Source organism: Rhinichthys klamathensis, unplaced genomic scaffold, assembly GCF_029890125.1.
Source record: "Rhinichthys klamathensis goyatoka isolate OS25496 unplaced genomic scaffold, OSU_Roscu_1.1 h1tg000161l_1, whole genome shotgun sequence".
NCBI classification, from domain to species: Eukaryota; Metazoa; Chordata; class Actinopteri; order Cypriniformes; family Leuciscidae; genus Rhinichthys; species Rhinichthys klamathensis.
Window position 1 is genome coordinate 40,057 of NW_026606695.1, and position 16,955 is coordinate 57,011.

Here is a 16,955-nt window from a genome sequence, read left to right on the forward strand (position 1 = left end):
AGCTTATGAAAACCCCAAATTCAAAATCTCAGAAAATTTGAATATTACATGAAATCAATAAAAAAAGGATTTTAAATACAGAAATGTCGGCCCTCTGAAAAGTATAGTCATGCATATGTACTCAGTACTTGGTTTGGCCCCCTTTTGCATGGGCCGCCTCAATGCTGAGGTGTTATGGAAGACCAGGATGATTCACTAGTGGCCTTCAGCTCTTCTGCATCGTTCGGTCTCATGTCTCTCATCTTTCTCTTGGCAATGCCCCATAGATTCTCTATGGGGTTCAGGTCAGGCGAGTTTGCTGGCCAATCAAACACAGTAATCCCATGGTCATTGAACCAGGTTTTGGTACTTTTGGCAGTGTGGGCCAAGTCCTGCTGGAAAATGAAGTCAGCATCTCCATAAAGCTCGTCTGCTGAAGGAAGCATGAAGTGCTCTAAAATGTCCTGGTAGACGGCTGCGTTGACTCTGGACTTAATAAAGCACAGTGGACCAACACCAGCCGATGACATGGCTCCCCAAACCAACACAGACTGTGGAAACTTCACACTGGACTTCAAGCATCTTGGATTGTTTGCCTCTCCATTCTTCCTCTAGACTCTGGGACCTTGGTTTCCAATTGAGATGCAAAATTTGCTCTCATCAGAAAAGAGGACTTTGGACCACTGAGCAACAGACCAGTTCTTTTTTCTTTAGGCCAGGTAAGACGCTTCTGACGTTGTTTGTTGTTCAGGAGCGGCTTGACAAGAGGAATACGACATTTGAAGCCCATGTCCAGGACCCGTCTGTGTGTGGTGGCTCTTGATGCAGTAACTCCAGCCTCAGTCGAGCCTAGAAATCTAGATGCACCCTAGTGGCAGCAACATTTATTTTGCGGCCAGTGTAGTCTAGATTTCTAGGCTCGACTGAGGCTGGAGTTACTGCATCAAGAGCCACCACACACAGACGGGTCCAGCCTCAGTCGAGCCTAGAAATCTAGATGCACCCTAGTGGCAGCAACATTTATTTTGCGGCCAGTGTAGTCTAGCAACTCTCCATTGGCTTTCGAGCTGGAAAAACCAAACTCTAGTCAGGCCAATCACATCATGTATACAGTTGGTGGGCGGGCTTAACATAATGACGGCAGAGTTGTGACGGTTCCGCGTGATTTCCCTGTTACTTGAAAACAAAGAAGATGCTGCTGCTGCTGCTGGCGAACAGCGGTCTTTCAAATCGGCTTTGGTCGCGACTCCGGAGGACTTGGAGTTAAGAGAACGTCACTTAAGAGAACGCCACTTAAGTCATACTTAAAAAAGTAAGATGTGTTCAGAGTTTTGACGACCGGATACCCTGGTGGGAAAACGCATGAGACTCACTCATCCACAACCGTTCGTTGCTCTGGTTGGTTGTGGCGCTATCCTATTGCGTGCAGAGGGATTTTGAAAGACAACCGTTTATCCCGCCCCTGGGATTGAGGCATGCCAATGGTGAGTTCCCAGACCTAACATCTTGATGTGGGTCTGGCTTGCCAGGCTAGCCTCAGCCCACTCCTTGTGAAGCTCCCCCACACATTTGAATGGCCTTTTCCTGACAATCCTCTCCAGGCTAGGGTCATCCCTGCTGCTTGTGCACCTTTTTCTTCCACACTTTTCCCTTTCACTTAACTTTCTATTAATGTGCCTTGATACAGCACTTTGAGAACATCCAACTTCTTTTGCAATTACCTTTTGATGCATTCCTTCCTTGTGGAGGGTGTCAATGATGGTTTTCTGCACAACTGTCAGGTCAGCAGTCTTCCCCATGATTGTGAATTCCACTGAACCAGACTGAGGCTATGTTTACACGGAAACGATCGGAAGAGAAAACGCAAAAGTGGCATTGCGTTATCACTTTCTATTCTGCGTTTAGACGAGCGTTATGGGTGGAAAATCTGCGTGCATATGGTGACGCAAAATTATGGTGTGTGAAATTCGATGTAGTATACACTCCAGGCAGCTAGGTGGCAATGTGAAGCACTGCCACACAACAACAGCAGACTAGCAGACTTTTGCGTTTTTACCCTTTAGACGGGAACGCGACGGTGGAGCGTTTTTAAGATTTCCACTCTGGAGGGTGGTTTCACTTTTTTGCGTTTTTATACCCCAAAAACGCCGGCGCTGTGTAAACGAAAGGCACATCTGATAAAATATTTGTACGTTTTCACCTGCGAGCGTTCTCGTGTAAACAGGACCTATGAGACCAATTAAAGGCTCAGGAATTAATTTGCAGGTGTTTTGGATTAATTAGCTGATTAGAGTGTGACACTTTGAGCCTACAATACTGAACCTTTTCACAATATTCAAATTTTCTGAGATTTTGAATTTGGGGTTTTCATAAGCTGTAAGCCATAATCATCAAAATTATATAAAATGAAGGCTTGAAATATCTCACTTAGCATGTAATGAGTCTATATAATATATTAGTTTCACCTTTTAAGTTGAATTACTGAAATAAATGAACTTTTGCACGATATTCTAATTTTTAGGATATATATAGTGTACCTTTTATATATGATATACAGGTACACTGCATTATGACCAGCCTCAGGTGTAGTAGTGACTAGTAAATATCATTGATCATCTCCAATCAAGGCCATAAATTAAGGTCTGGGTAGATTAGATTGTAAGCAAGCAATCAGTTCTTGTAATCAACATGTTGGATGCAGGAGAAATGTGCAGGAATAAAGATCTGAGCGACTTTGAAAAAGGCCAAATTGTTATGGCAAGGCGGCTGGGTCAGAGTATCTCTGAAATGGAAAGGCTTGTGGGTACTCCCGGTCAGTGGTGAGAATCCATCAACAGTGGTCCGAGGAGAGACAAACCAGAAGGTCTACTGTTGCTCAAGTCACACAAAATTTGATTGATGGTTATGGGAGGAATGTGTCACCACACACAGTGGATCACACTCTGCTGCAAAGCTACAGACCAATCAGAGGGCCTATGATGACCCACTGTAGAAAGTGCCTACAATGGGAATGCAAATGTCAGATCTGGACCTTGGAGCAGTGGAAGAAGGTCGCCTGTTTTTTCTTTTACGTCACATGTGCGCCGTTTACCTGGGGAAGTGATGCCACCAGGATGCACTGTGGAATGACGACAGGCCGGTGGAAGGAGTGTGATGATCTAGGTAATATTCGGCTGGGAAACCTTGGGTCGGGCCATTCATGTGGACATAAATTTGACATGTACCACCTAAACATTGTTGCAGACCAGGTACACCCCTTCATGACAATGGTGTTCCCTGATGGATGTGGCCTCTTTCAGCAGAATAATGCACCCTGCTACACACATTGTTCAGGAATGGTTTGAGGAACATGAAGAGTAGAAGCTTGCCCTGGCCGCCAAATTCCCCAGATCTCAGTCCAATTGAGCATCTGTTGGATGTGCTGGACCAACAAGTTCGATCTATGGCGGCTCCACCTTGCAACCTACAGGACTTATAGGATCTACTGCTAATGTCTAATGCCATATAACCACAGAACATCTTCAGGGGTCTTGTAGAGTCCATGCCTCAGCGGGTCAGCTCTGTTTTGGCCGCACGTGGGGGACCAACAGCATATTAGGCCGGTGGTCATAATGTTTTGGCTCATAAATGTTTTCTGTTCATTGTTGTATACTTTATATAATCTATCCATTGTTACACCTTTAGGAAGTATAATGAATTGAAACGCATGATGGCAAACAATTACAGACGCAACAAAGAACCTGCAAATATTATAGTGCATTTTACAATTATTTATTAAAAGATATAATGAATTACAATGTTCATTATGAATACATTTATAATGCATTATACTTAAAGGCTTCAGGTAAAGTGCTACTGACTTCAATTGCTCCGTGGAACACAAAAGATGTTTAGGTGAATGTCTTAAATGAGCTTTTTTATAGGGTTATTTTGAGGGATTATTTTGGCTAAACCCATATCTAAATGGGCTTAGAAAAGAATATCTTGATTTCATAAATTATTAATATATATTTGTGCCCCTAATTTTAAAAGGTTTTAGGCAATTTGATCTCGCTTTTTTGTTCTTGCCATAAAAAAAGTCTCACTGGCCCTCATTTATCAAAAGTGCGTACACCAAATTTCCAGCGTACACCTGGCGTACACCCAAAACCACGGTGACTTTGAGATTTATCAATATGGACGTTGGCGTACGGCACGCTCAAATCATACGCCAGCTCAGGAGGTGGTGTACGCACGTTTTGAGTTAGTGCGGAAATGCGCAGAAAAACAATTCCTAACACCACAAAACGCACTGACAAACTAAAAGATGTGATATATTATGACCAACAACAACAACATAGTAATTATAAACTTCAGTGTTTATTTTTGTGCAACATGGACTTTAATGTTTAATTTGTGTGACTTTACCAAACCATTTGATTTGTAGCCATATGTATTCCTTCAGTTGCGAGCCTGTGCGCTTTACCCTGACGTTTCAGGGTTTGGCCCGGCAGGTGCGCACGGACTGGGTTTGGTAATGAAAGGCTTTCAATGACCAAAAAATAATTCAGACTTGACAAAATAATAAAAAATACATTCTTCTTCTTTTAAATAATAATAATAATAATACAAATAATAATAACGACGTTCTTCTTCTAAATAACAATAAGCGTCATTAATAATAAAAATCATAATAATAAGAAGAATATTACAAATTGTCATGCAATTATTAATGTGAATGAATGGTACTCCACATCACATCATCATCATCACTATTGTACACCCCAATACATGTGACGTGATTCGAAATTGAATGCTAATTGTTTCAAAAGACGTGCTGTAAAATATTGCATTGTGATAGGTCATTTCGGCTCCACGTCAGAGAAGTTTCTCTTCTTTGCCGTCTTCCGTGAGTACATGGCGTAAAATGAGGGCGTGGGGGAAGCGGAGACTTGAATATATAGGGGCGTGTTATTCTAATGACGATCGTTTTCAGCCGCGGGATTTATCAAGGGCAGGTATTGCGTACACCTGGATTTCAAAGGTACGCACAGCTTCATAAATCAGGCGGTGAGAGGAGTGCAAGCATAATCTTACGCCAATATATACGCCCGTTTCTACGCAAGAATGATAAATGAGGGCCACTGACACTAGTAGAGACCATTTAAATCCATCTAAAAAAAACAATCAAGACTCAGTGTCATTATATGCATCAATACCATCATAAATATTTGCATTCAAATATTTATCATACTCTTCAGAACTTATTTGCTGGATCGGGTGTTGAAGATATTTGCTTAGAGTTTCATTCTCTGTGTGGTCTTGTTTCACAACATTCTTTTCACAAACTTGTTCTCTTATTTAGAGAGGTTTGTTGGTTGTTTCCTGATTTATTAGTTCCTTTATAAGATGGGAAAGCAGTTTTCTGGTCTTGTTTTGTTGTTTATAAATCCAAAGAGATGTCATGGATGTCTGAGCTTGAACTGATTAGGTTAATGTAGTCTTGGTCAGTAGATCTGGATTTTTGCGTAGTTCATCAGTTCATGCTGTTACTATAGCTCTCTATGGACCTAGAGGTCGGGTTACTTCTGCGTCATGTGTTTGAGAATTACGTCCAAACCTCAGCCATCCAAAACACGAGACTCCTTGTTCTTTAGTCACAGTCCCCACCCAGATACCTAATCCATGATTACATCTGTGCGTGACCCAAACCTCTGCCAAACAGACCCCTTTCCAACAATAGCTCCAATATCTGTTTAATATTTGGTCAGTTATCTTGTTTAGTGAACCTTTTAGGACCCTTTCCACATAATTGTATTCCCCAGCTGCAGTCCATTACACTATTCAGCTTGTTTTAACTGTCATGGTTAAACAATAAATCCACTGTCATATCAGTGATTCTGTCATATCATTTTGTTTTATCTCTTACTCAATGTTTCGCATTATCTTCCCATCTTTTTAATTTCATAATATCTTTTGGTATTCTGTCCTCTCCTCAGTGCCTCTGGCAGTGTATAAGTGGCTGGTGTGTTTCTTACTGGGTGAGAGCCAGAGGAAGCTGTCTCATGAGAAATCCTCTGGACTGGGAGACTTTGAGGCACGGAACAACAGCCAAGTATGTTTTAATCCTGACTTTAATAGCATCAGACTTTAAAATGACATGTATCTATGTTTACTGGCAGCTCAGAGGTAGGTGAGGTATGCTATAGTTTTATAAAATGTACATTTACCCAGCTGCCTTATACTGTACCTCACTCTAAGTGTGTTTAATATGTTACAGTACATCTTATACCAGATATGGTTAATAACATCATAGAAAGTTATCTTTTATACAGTACAGGTCACTTGTACAGGTCACTCTCTCTCTCTCATATTCAAATCTATATGATGAGCCAAAACACTATGAGCAGTCACAATATCAATGATGAAGTGAATATCATTGATCATCTGCTAATAAGGCCACATATTAAGGTCTGGTTAGATTAGATGGTAAGCAAACAATCAGTTCTCATAAGCAAGATGTTGGATGCAGGAGAAATGGACAGGAATAAAGATCTGAGTGACTTTGACAAGGGCCAAATTGTAATGGCAAGGCGACTGGGTCAGAGTTACGGGGTCATATAATGATACATGCACTTTTACAAGTTGATTGTACTGAAATGTGTGTTGGCAGTGCTTGTACACAACCATCATAAAATGATAAAAATCCATCCAGTGTTTTTGTTTTAATCTCCTTATATGTTTTCCCCTGCCTCAAATCAAGCCGTTCGACCGTGTGACGTCACACGGTCGGACGCCCCTCCCACGATTGTTGATTGACAGCAGCGTTTCAACACAGACCCGCCCTCTCTCGTGAGCGAGCTGTCAATCATAGTCCGCGCAGTCATTGTTGATACGCTGGAGCACTGTCTATGAGCAGAATGTCGTCTAAGCGACTGTGGTGTTCTGTTCTTGGGTGTAATAACGAACATAGCAGTCATTTTAATGTTCCTAAATCCGAACCGCTGAAGACGCAGTGGCTGAGTTTGTTTTCGAAGGGAATATTCCCCACGAGCAACGTCAATGCTCTCATGTTTGCGCGAATCATTTCACACAGACTGCTTTATAAACGAGGGTCAGTATAAAGCTGGTTTTGCTAAGAAGCTGCTCATGAAAAAAGAATCGGTACCAACTATTCGTGTTCCTGCTGAACCTCAAGAAGAACTGAAGTGAGTGTAACGTTTTATTAACCTTTATATTAATATTATTAATCTTTGCAAATCGCTAGCTGCACGCTTCACAATGAATGCGTTTAAGGTTTACACTCAGGGGGCCCTATCTTGCACCCGGCGCAAATGACTTTGTACACTGACGCATGTATCATTCCTATTTTGCACCCGCGCAAAGCGGACTTTTCCCTCCACAGACACACGTCGGTTAACTAAGAAATACACTTGCGCTCCCCGGGGCGGTTCAGCGCAAAGAGGAGGCGTGTTCCGGCGCAAACTTTCCCTCATGCTATTTTGCTGTTCTATAAAACAATTGCGCCACTGACCAGAAAAAACCTAGTCTAAAGTCAGTGGCGCGTTGCGCGTTGTTCATTATGCTATTTTAAGGGCGCATGCTTGGCCATAATCAATGTAGCGTGTGCACAACGCGCATACACGTTGATTCTCTCATCTAAGCAGCAGTTTTAATTTTTGCAAATCATACATTATTACGATAGATAGATAGATAGATAGATAGATAGATAGATAGATAGATAGATAGATAGATAGATAGATAGATAGACAGATAGACAGATAGATAGACAATTTATTATAAAAGCATACATGTAGCTTACACATTTACCCAAATTATCATACGCCTGTTTAACAGAAGTTAATTTGGGTGGGTTTCTCCATCCCCAATGTCACTTCTCTGTGTTTTACGGCCCTGACGAGAACGTTGCTCTCCTCGGCTGTGAACCGCTCCTGGTGCGCGCCTGGCAAATCCGCCGTTATAATAGGAATCCGCTTTAGAACAAGCGCGCCTGCTCTTAAAGGGAATGTGAGATGACGCTCTGATTGGTTTATTTCATGTTACGCCCAAACCACACCTATGAATAATGAAGCTACTTCAGACCAACCCCTTTTAGATTTGCGCCAGGCGCAAGAGGCATTTATCCCGCCGGGAAAATAGCAACAGCGCCGGGATCCGCCCACAAAGTTACTTGCGCTTTGCACTTTGACACTTGCGTTTCAGATCGTTAAAATAGGGCCCAGGGTACATTACGGCATGTTTTCTATGTACGACGTTCTCAATATAATATATAATCCCACGTAGGGCTGTAGCGATACACTAATCTCACGATACGATACGATACACGATATTCGGCTGACGATACGATATATATCACGATATTCAGCCAACGATACGATTCGATACGATTCGATATAATTAGATACACTTACATCATTTTCTGAAAGATTTAAAGGGGACAGAGTGATTTTGGTGACATCTTGTGAGTCTCCCATTTACTTGGATTGAATTAATTGAACTGAAAACTGAAAACATCAATTACACAATATATGTCTCTGATTGGACAGAGAGTACAGCTTGCAAATGCTGGATAAAATGAATCAAATATGTGTTGAGAAAATTAGTTATATTTATTGAAACACAATAGTGCAAACTGTAGCTTACAAGCCTTTGAAAAGTAAATAAAGTGCAGTATTGCAATTAACAATGGAGAGTTAAAAAGTGCAGCAAGTGGCCTGTTCTGAACAGTTTCTTTGCACTGCATTTTCTTTGACAGCTTTTTTAGCTTGACACTGAACATGTGACATATGCTTCAGTTGTGCGCGAGGTCCAGCCGTCGCACGTCAGGGCAACTCTCGCGCGCTGACCAGGGAGGCTTTGACGTTCGCTCTTGTCCGAGTGTACAGAATGTACACCTTGATGAGGTGTTCGCGGGTTGGAATAGGATAGCGGGGCTCCATCGCGTTCACCATGCGCCTAAAGCTGGCGCTTTCCACCACCGAATACGATTTTTTTTTTTTTTTTTTAAGCCCATTTAAAATCGTATTCGATTGCAGAGCGCCGTAGCGCATTCGCGCAGCACTACCTCGCTCTCTCTCTCTCTCAGTCTCTCTCTCTCTCTCTCACACACACACACACACACACTCATCCGTACCTCGCGCACTTTCTCACCAGGGAAAACCGCTGCACAAATCTGTCCAACACAGCGCTGTCAATTTCGGAGACCCAGCTTTTAAAAACGCTACTAGCCAGCATGAAAGGAGCCTAGCCAACAAGGAGAGCTAAGTTATTGTTAGAATACAGCTGGATTTTCGTCAATATCGATGCACGCGCGCAGCTGACCAAATCCCTCTTCATGCAACGCGAACGGGGGTTAACACAGGGGATTTGAATGGGACTTATGTATCGATACTCGCGGCCTAAAAATCGATACTTTCTTGGGAAAAAAAATATCGATTTATATCGCAGAATCGATAAAATCGCTCAGCCCTAATCCCACGTCTATACTGAACAACTCGTTATGGTTATTGTGTTACAAACGGTGTACGCACAGAACAGAGGGGCGGGGTGAGCAAAGCTCATTATCATTTAAAGTCATATGCACTGAAACGGCGTGCTGAAAACAGAGCTGTTTTTGACCAGGTAAAATAGTGTTTTCTTACAATACTAATGAGAATTTTTAATTAAAGTGTATTACAAACTTTTAATTTAGACCCTAAAGAATCATATTAGCTTGTACAAAAATGGCATTATATGACCCCTTTAAAACAGCATGGCAGTTTTCTTGTTTTGTCAGGTTTTAAAAAACTATGTATGCTGAGTAGTACTATGTATTCATCTACTGTATGTAGGCCAGTCATGTCATGTCAAAAACTGGGTCAATTTACCTGAACCATAGACATGCACAACCATAGACACATGTACTGTAAATGTTCAGTGTTTTACTGTTGTCTTAAAGTCCTGAGGCTTATTTGAAAGTAAACTTTTGACTGTAAGTTATAGTTATCCTATATTAATATCCATTCAAGAATCATGTTTCACCATGTAGATTTAATGTTGTTATTCATGGGAGAATGATCTGTTGTTTTTGATTATATATTTTAGTATCAGGCTTAATCATTGGGAAAGCGCACCCTGCATTTCCCATTAATACCTTCTGTACATTCCCGTCCCGTTTTTGACTTCTATCTAATATAAAACAGACCTCTGGTTCTTCATACATGTCTTAAACACTGAACAGACACTTGGCTCAGGCATATCCCTTACTTAATATATATTCCACTGAGCTACAAATCTACATCACACTGAGCATTTCAAAGGGCCGCTGTCTGACCTCTTGAAGGATTTAAACCCTTTCTGGCATATCAGATTCATTTAGATCAATGTATGTGCTCCATGGGTTCAGAGTCACATGCAGGATGTGTGAACACTACTCGCATCACGTTTCTCATAATGATAAAGTATCACGGTAGGACCAAATCAAGCATCAACAGTAATGAAACACAGCCATTACACCACACACACATACAGTGGCCTAGATACTGACATTTACCATTTAAAAAATCTTTTGAATTTTTTATTCATATAAAAATGAATGCCATTATGGAGCAAGTACTGTCCAAAACTGTCATAGATTTATTCATTAGATCCAGTCATTTCTGGTTTAAATTGAGATCACTTCCTTTTATTACTCGCTTATCCTCCGCCATTCTCAAGTCAAGGGTCCTATATACTGACCAATAGCATATCTTGAAAACTAGAGCCAATCAACAATTTTAAGCATAATTTTTGTTCTCAGTGACCCATCATTTTATTATCAAATAAATGCAGCATAAGTGACTTCTTTCAACAACAAAATAGATTATTATTTAATAATGATTATCACTACACTCTTGTCCTTGTTCCTTTTAGGTACTAATATGTACCTTAAGTTACTGTACCAGTATGCACCATTTAGGTACAAAAGTGTACCTTTTGAAAATGTATTGCCCCAGTGACAGCTTTTGTACCTTTTTTTTACTTAATTATTCCCCTAGTCTATATGCGTAGTATGAGGGTCTAGTCTAGCTAAAAACATGTAGTCATTTAAAGGCCATATGATATAATGTCCACTTTCCACTTTATAATGTCATAAAATGAGCTTTCTGACACATAAGAGAGTGAGTTTAACTTTTTGGAGGGACGAACAAGAATAGAAGGGAAACAGACAGAATGGGATCGAGCAGGTTACAGTATGTGACCAATGATTAAATTGTCCTAAAACCTGCAGTGAGAGCAAGAGCAAAATTAATAAAACAGACGTCCCTCACACACAATACTGACCCAGCAACCACCAAACACAGAGAATCATTCTGTCTCTAGCAACCAGACACAAACACAAGCACAAGCTAAGGTCGTGAATCTTTTTTTCTTTTGAATTTGTTCCCTTCTATAAACATCCCAATTAGTGTCTAGTCTGTGTGTCATGACCTGGCTTGTGATCATGTGGGTCGAACATTCAACTTCATCTACCCCTTTACTCCATAAACACTCTTACTATATACTGTGTAAATATACATATATATTATGTTTGAGTTTGTGTCCTGAGATTCTTTCTTTCTTTCTGTAACTCATCTCTCTCCCCCCCCCCCCCCCCCCCCCCCTCTCTCTCTCTCTCTCTCTCTCTCTCTCTCTCTCTCTCTCTGTAGGTGTATTACTGTCGCTCATTGGCTATTGCCTATATTGAGCACACAGTGCTGCAGCGTTTCCATGACCTGATAAAGGATGAACAGACTCCAGCTGCTCTCAGATCAGTGCTGGGGCGTCTCTGTGCTCTCTATGGCCTGTGGACTCTCACCAACCATATGGCCATCCTGTATCAAGGTAAACAGCATATTAAAATGATTTCTGAAGGATCATGTCACACTCAAGACTGAAGAAATGGCTGCTGAAAATTCAGCTTTATCATCACAAGAATATGACTGATTTTACTGTATTTTTTATATAAATTCAGCCTTGATGCACATAAGAGACTAATTTCAAAAACATTCACAATTCTTACCGACCCCAACACTTTGGATGGTAGTGGAGCTCTTTTGAAGGTTTCTTGAGTTTGATTATGGTCTGTTTGTGTGTGTTTATAGGAGGTTATTTCTCTGGTCGTCAGCCGGTTGACTTCATCCAGACAGCCATTCTCATTCTGTGTGGGCAGGTTAGTGTTGTTGTGTTAGCTGTAGTTCAGATACAGACACCCTCACTAATAAGTGCATGACAATGCAAACATCAGGAAGGCTTTTGAACTACACTCTCTCTGTGTTAGCTGAAGGATGATGCTGTGGCGTTGGTTGATGTGATCGCTCCTCCTGACTTCATCCTGAACTCGCCCATTGGCAAAGCAGATGGTGAGGTAAGAGAACACATACACAGGCACACATGTGCACATGAAGAACACTACTCACCAGCCCTCCACTGTGACTGTGGAATCACTTATACAGACAAATGTCTCCAAGAGCTGCAGAAGTGATCATCTAATTTACAGTGACTCCAGAAAGAATTTTCTCATCCATTTTTGCAGTGACTTTTAATCAACTGGTCACAAGGTGATTTTAAGTGGATGTACTGAATGAAGTCAGTTCCTTTAATTTCACACAGGTGTCCTTGCTGAGTAACTACAGGTTTGTTTATGTAAAAAAAAAAAAAAAGTTTTATATGAAAAGTGTTTTTATAGTATCTTTTTTGAATAAATAGCGCATGCTATGTTGAATCTTAAGCAGTCACATTCATTTTAGTTTGGTGTTGTTGGTGCAGAATTAGCTGTAAAAGAGTAACTGTCATTGACTTGCTACTACTAATAGATGCAAAGGACAATCAGCTTGTTCCATGCAGTAATGTGATGTGATTTCTTGCATGTAAAGACAGCATCGGCCAGCATCCTCTAGTTTCAGGACTGATATAAATATATATATATATACAGGTCCTTCTCAAAAAATTTGCATATTGTGATAAAGTTCATTATTTTCCATAATGCAATGATAAAAATTAAACTTTCATATATTTTAGATTCATTGCACACCAACTGAAATATTTCAGGTCTTTTATTGTTTTAATACTGATGATTTTGGCATACAGCTCATGAAAACCCAAAATTCCTGTCTCAAAAAATTAGCATATTTCATCCGACCAATAAAAGAAGTGTTTTTAATACAAAAAAAAAGTCAACCTTCAAATAATTATGTTCAGTTATGCACTCAATACTTGGTCGGGAATCCTTTTGCAGAAATGACTGCTTCAATGCGGCGTGGCATGGAGGCAATCAGCCTGTGGCACTGCTGAGGTGTTATGGAGGCCCAGGATGCTTCGATAGCGGCCTTAAGCTCATCCAGAGTGTTGGGTCTTGCGTCTCTCAACTTTCTCTTCACAATATCCCACAGATTCTCTATGGGGTTCAGGTCAGGAGAGTTGGCAGGCCAATTGAGCACAGTAATACCATGGTCAGTAAACTATTTACCAGTGGTTTTGGCACTGTGAGCAGGTGCCAGGTCGTACTGAAAAATGAAATCTTCATTTCCATAAAGCTTTTCAGCAGATGGAAGCATGAAGTGCTCCAAAATCTCCTGATAGCTAGCTGCATTGACCCTGCCCTTGATAAAACACAGTGCACCAACACCAGTATCTGACATGGCACCCCAGACCATCACTGACTGTGGGTACTTGACACTGGACTTCAGGCATTTTGGCATTTCCTTCTCCCCAGTCTTCCTCCAGACTCTGGCACCTTGATTTCCGAATGACATGCAAAACTGAGCAACAGTCCAGTGCTGCTTCTCTGTAGCCCAGGTCAGGCGCTTCTGCCGCTGTTTCTGGTTCAAAAGTGGCTTGACCTGGGGAATGCGGCACCTGTAGCCCATTTCCTGCACACGCCTGTGCACGGTGGCTCTGGATGTTTCTACTCCAGACTCAGTCCACTGCTTCCGCAGGTCCCCCAAGGTCTGGAATCGGTCCTTCTCCACAATCTTCCTCAGGGTCCGGTCACCTCTTCTCGTTGTGCAGCGTTTTTTGCCACACTTTTTCCTTCCCACAGACTTCCCACTGAGGTGCCTTGATACAGCACTCTGGGAACAGCCTATTTGTTCAGAAATTTCTTTCTGTGTCTTACCCTCTTGCTTGAGGGTGTCAATGATGGCCTTCTGGACAACAGTCAGGTCGGCAGTCTTATCCATGATTGCGGTTTTGAGTAATGAAACAGGCTGGGAGTTTTTAAAAGCCTCAGGAATCTTTTGCAGGTGTTTAGAGTTAATTAGTTGATTCAGATGATTAGGTTAATAGCTCGTTTAGAGACCCTTTTCATGATATGCTAATTTTTTGAGACAGGAATTTTGGGTTTTCATGAGCTGTATGCCAAAATCATCAGTATTAAAACAATAAAAGACCTGAAATATTTCAGTTGGTGTGCAATGAATATAAAATATAAGAAAGTTTAATTTGTATCATTACATTATGGAAAATAATGAACTTTATCACAATATGCTAATTTTTTTAGAAGGACCTGTATATGTATAAACACACACACACACACACATGAAGGCCACTGTTATGACTGTATTCATGTGAGTGTACATATTGTTTTAATCATATTTATCAGTACTGTACATGTATTTACTAAACTTTTTTATGGAAAAAAACATAATTATACCTTCAAACTATACAAGTTGTTTACAGATTTGGAAATATAAAAAGTAAAATAATTTCCCCTGCTAGTCTATTAAATAAGTTGAGACTGAGACTGACAGCTAGTGATGATGCAATATTTACTGGAAAATATTACAGCTTAATGTGTCACACAAGGGGGGTAAAGTTAACATCACTTAATAAAATCAACAATTATTAGAACTTTGGGTGGTGCATTTGTTTCCTCTTGTCACAAAAAGAAAACAGTCCAGCTAATTAAAACAAACTGGAAAAGCCGGAGGGTTTTCCATTGTGCAAGACACTGCCTTTAAGGGGGTTTAATTCATTATCCCTCAGAAACAAGATTCTGACTAGACATTATGGTCACTGACTCATTCCTCCAGTCGTATTCTCTCAGCACTTGTTTGGCAGGCCATTTGTTTCTCTAAGTTTAAGAAAAAACAGTGTCTTACTGAAACACTAGACAGAGCAGTCACATACACGCCCCACTGACACACAGACCTTTATACTGATTCCCCTGCTGAGTGAGACACTCTTCATGTTTACAGTCGGAGACATGCTTACTGGAAATGAACTCTTCACTTTGGCATTGAGTTAATTTTTTTTCTGGTTCTGATAAAAGTGAAGTCTTTATTTATGAAAGCTCTCCACATGCTTGTTTTCTGACGATTATTGTCTTGTTACTGATTGGAAGTCGCATGGCTTGACCTTATTTTGGTCCAGCAATGCAAGTATTTTTTGTAATCAATGACTTTGCGATTCAGTGTCTGTCTGTTTCTCATGTTTTTCAGCTCTACAAAAACCTGTGGTCTACAGTCATGCAGGGTAAGAACGTCTTGGAACGGCCATCTTGGTGGGCTGAGTTTTGCTCTGACAAACCTGCAGTCGGATCTTTCCGAGCCAAACTGTAACTCCTCACGGTGGTCAGCTGTTTGGAAAACAGGATTGTTACAGACATTCGTCTGTTTGTCCTTAACGCCAAACAGTTTTACGATATTATAATACTGTCATACAGTTTGCATTGATAAATTCAGCCTTGATTAAGTTATGAGCTTATGGAAAAAGACAGGGAGGTTTAAAAAGTCCAAGAAGAATCTCAACCATGTTTATCACAGTGTAAAATTATGAACAGATACACTAAAATGTACTAAGATCAGCCTAAAGTAATATGTGTGGTGTACTGTAAACATTAACAAGAGCACTCATAACACTTTCTAATTCATTGTGCCAACTCATTGGTTTGGTTTGACTCTAAAAGGTTTGAGTTATAGGCTGTCAGACCTATTGTTTGAATGCACAAACAACTTAACCATAACAAAACCCTCAATAACAGTGTTCAGAGGCTAACTAATTTTACAACATTTTGTCATGTGGATAACTGCATTCATCTAGATCTACTTAGGAGTGAATATGTATGATTGATTATTTTATATAATGCCGTTATGGATGATGAATGATTGTTTAATGCATTATATGTCATAATATGCAAGAATGTAATTATAATAAATTGTTACTTTTTATCAAAATAAATACTTTAAATGCTTTGAACTGGAGTATTTTTATTTAGACATGAATGTGGTCCATCTGTATGGGATATTATCCCATGTTGAAGCAGTAAAATAACACTGTAGTTTGACATCTTGAATATCAAATTAAACCATATTCACCTCAAAACTGTTAATAATTGAGATGCCTGATTCAGATGGTTTTCGCCATTTAAAGATTGTTGTGCAGGTCATTAGCACACTTAACACAGGTGTTGTTGTCATCTCATGGATTTGGGTGAAGATGGACCATTGTTGTGTGCAAGTGCAGGTGAGAATCTATACTGCAACCTAAAGAGAGAGAGCTCATTATAACAAAGCTGTATACTTTACAAATGAGTGATACTGTGCGGTACACTCTTAAAAATAATGGTTCCAAAAGTGGGTTTTTAAATTGCAGCAATGACATAGAAGAACCATTTTGGTTTACCCTAAAAACCTTTCAGTGAACAGATCTTAAATTAACCTTTTTTTTTCTTAGTGTAAAAACATTGTAATAATCTGAAGAATGATTTTCTACTATAAAGAACATTTTGTGCAATGGAAAGTTTCCAATTCACAAATCCGACTTGTGAACATCCGACCATGTTCGTTCTTTTGGCCAGAGGAGAACTGGCGAATCCAGTTTTTCCCGAGGTTTTTTCTTAATTTCTCTCACCTGATGGGTTTGGGTTCCTTTCAACTATCGCTTTTGGCTTAGTTGGGGTTCAAAAGACACTTCATATTCAGTAATAGTATCACTATTAGTCACTGTCGGATGAGAACAAAGCTTAAACTGAATTGAGC

The 16,955-nt window shown here is 40.3% G+C and overlaps 1 protein-coding gene across 1 annotated transcript in view; it reads left to right on the top strand.

Moving 5' to 3' along the window:
* acox3 (acyl-CoA oxidase 3, pristanoyl) overlaps positions 1-16,173 on the top strand; it is a 28,356-nt gene extending 12,183 nt beyond the window's left edge. Inside the window, exons 13-17 of the mRNA XM_056258906.1 lie at positions 5,958-6,073; positions 11,646-11,820; positions 12,081-12,148; positions 12,257-12,343; positions 15,417-16,173. Coding sequence (XP_056114881.1) covers positions 5,958-6,073; positions 11,646-11,820; positions 12,081-12,148; positions 12,257-12,343; positions 15,417-15,536 — 566 coding nt within the window. The 3' untranslated portion in view covers positions 15,537-16,173. The remainder of the gene's footprint in view (positions 1-5,957; positions 6,074-11,645; positions 11,821-12,080; positions 12,149-12,256; positions 12,344-15,416) is intronic.
* Positions 16,174-16,955: the final 782 nt, after the last annotated feature.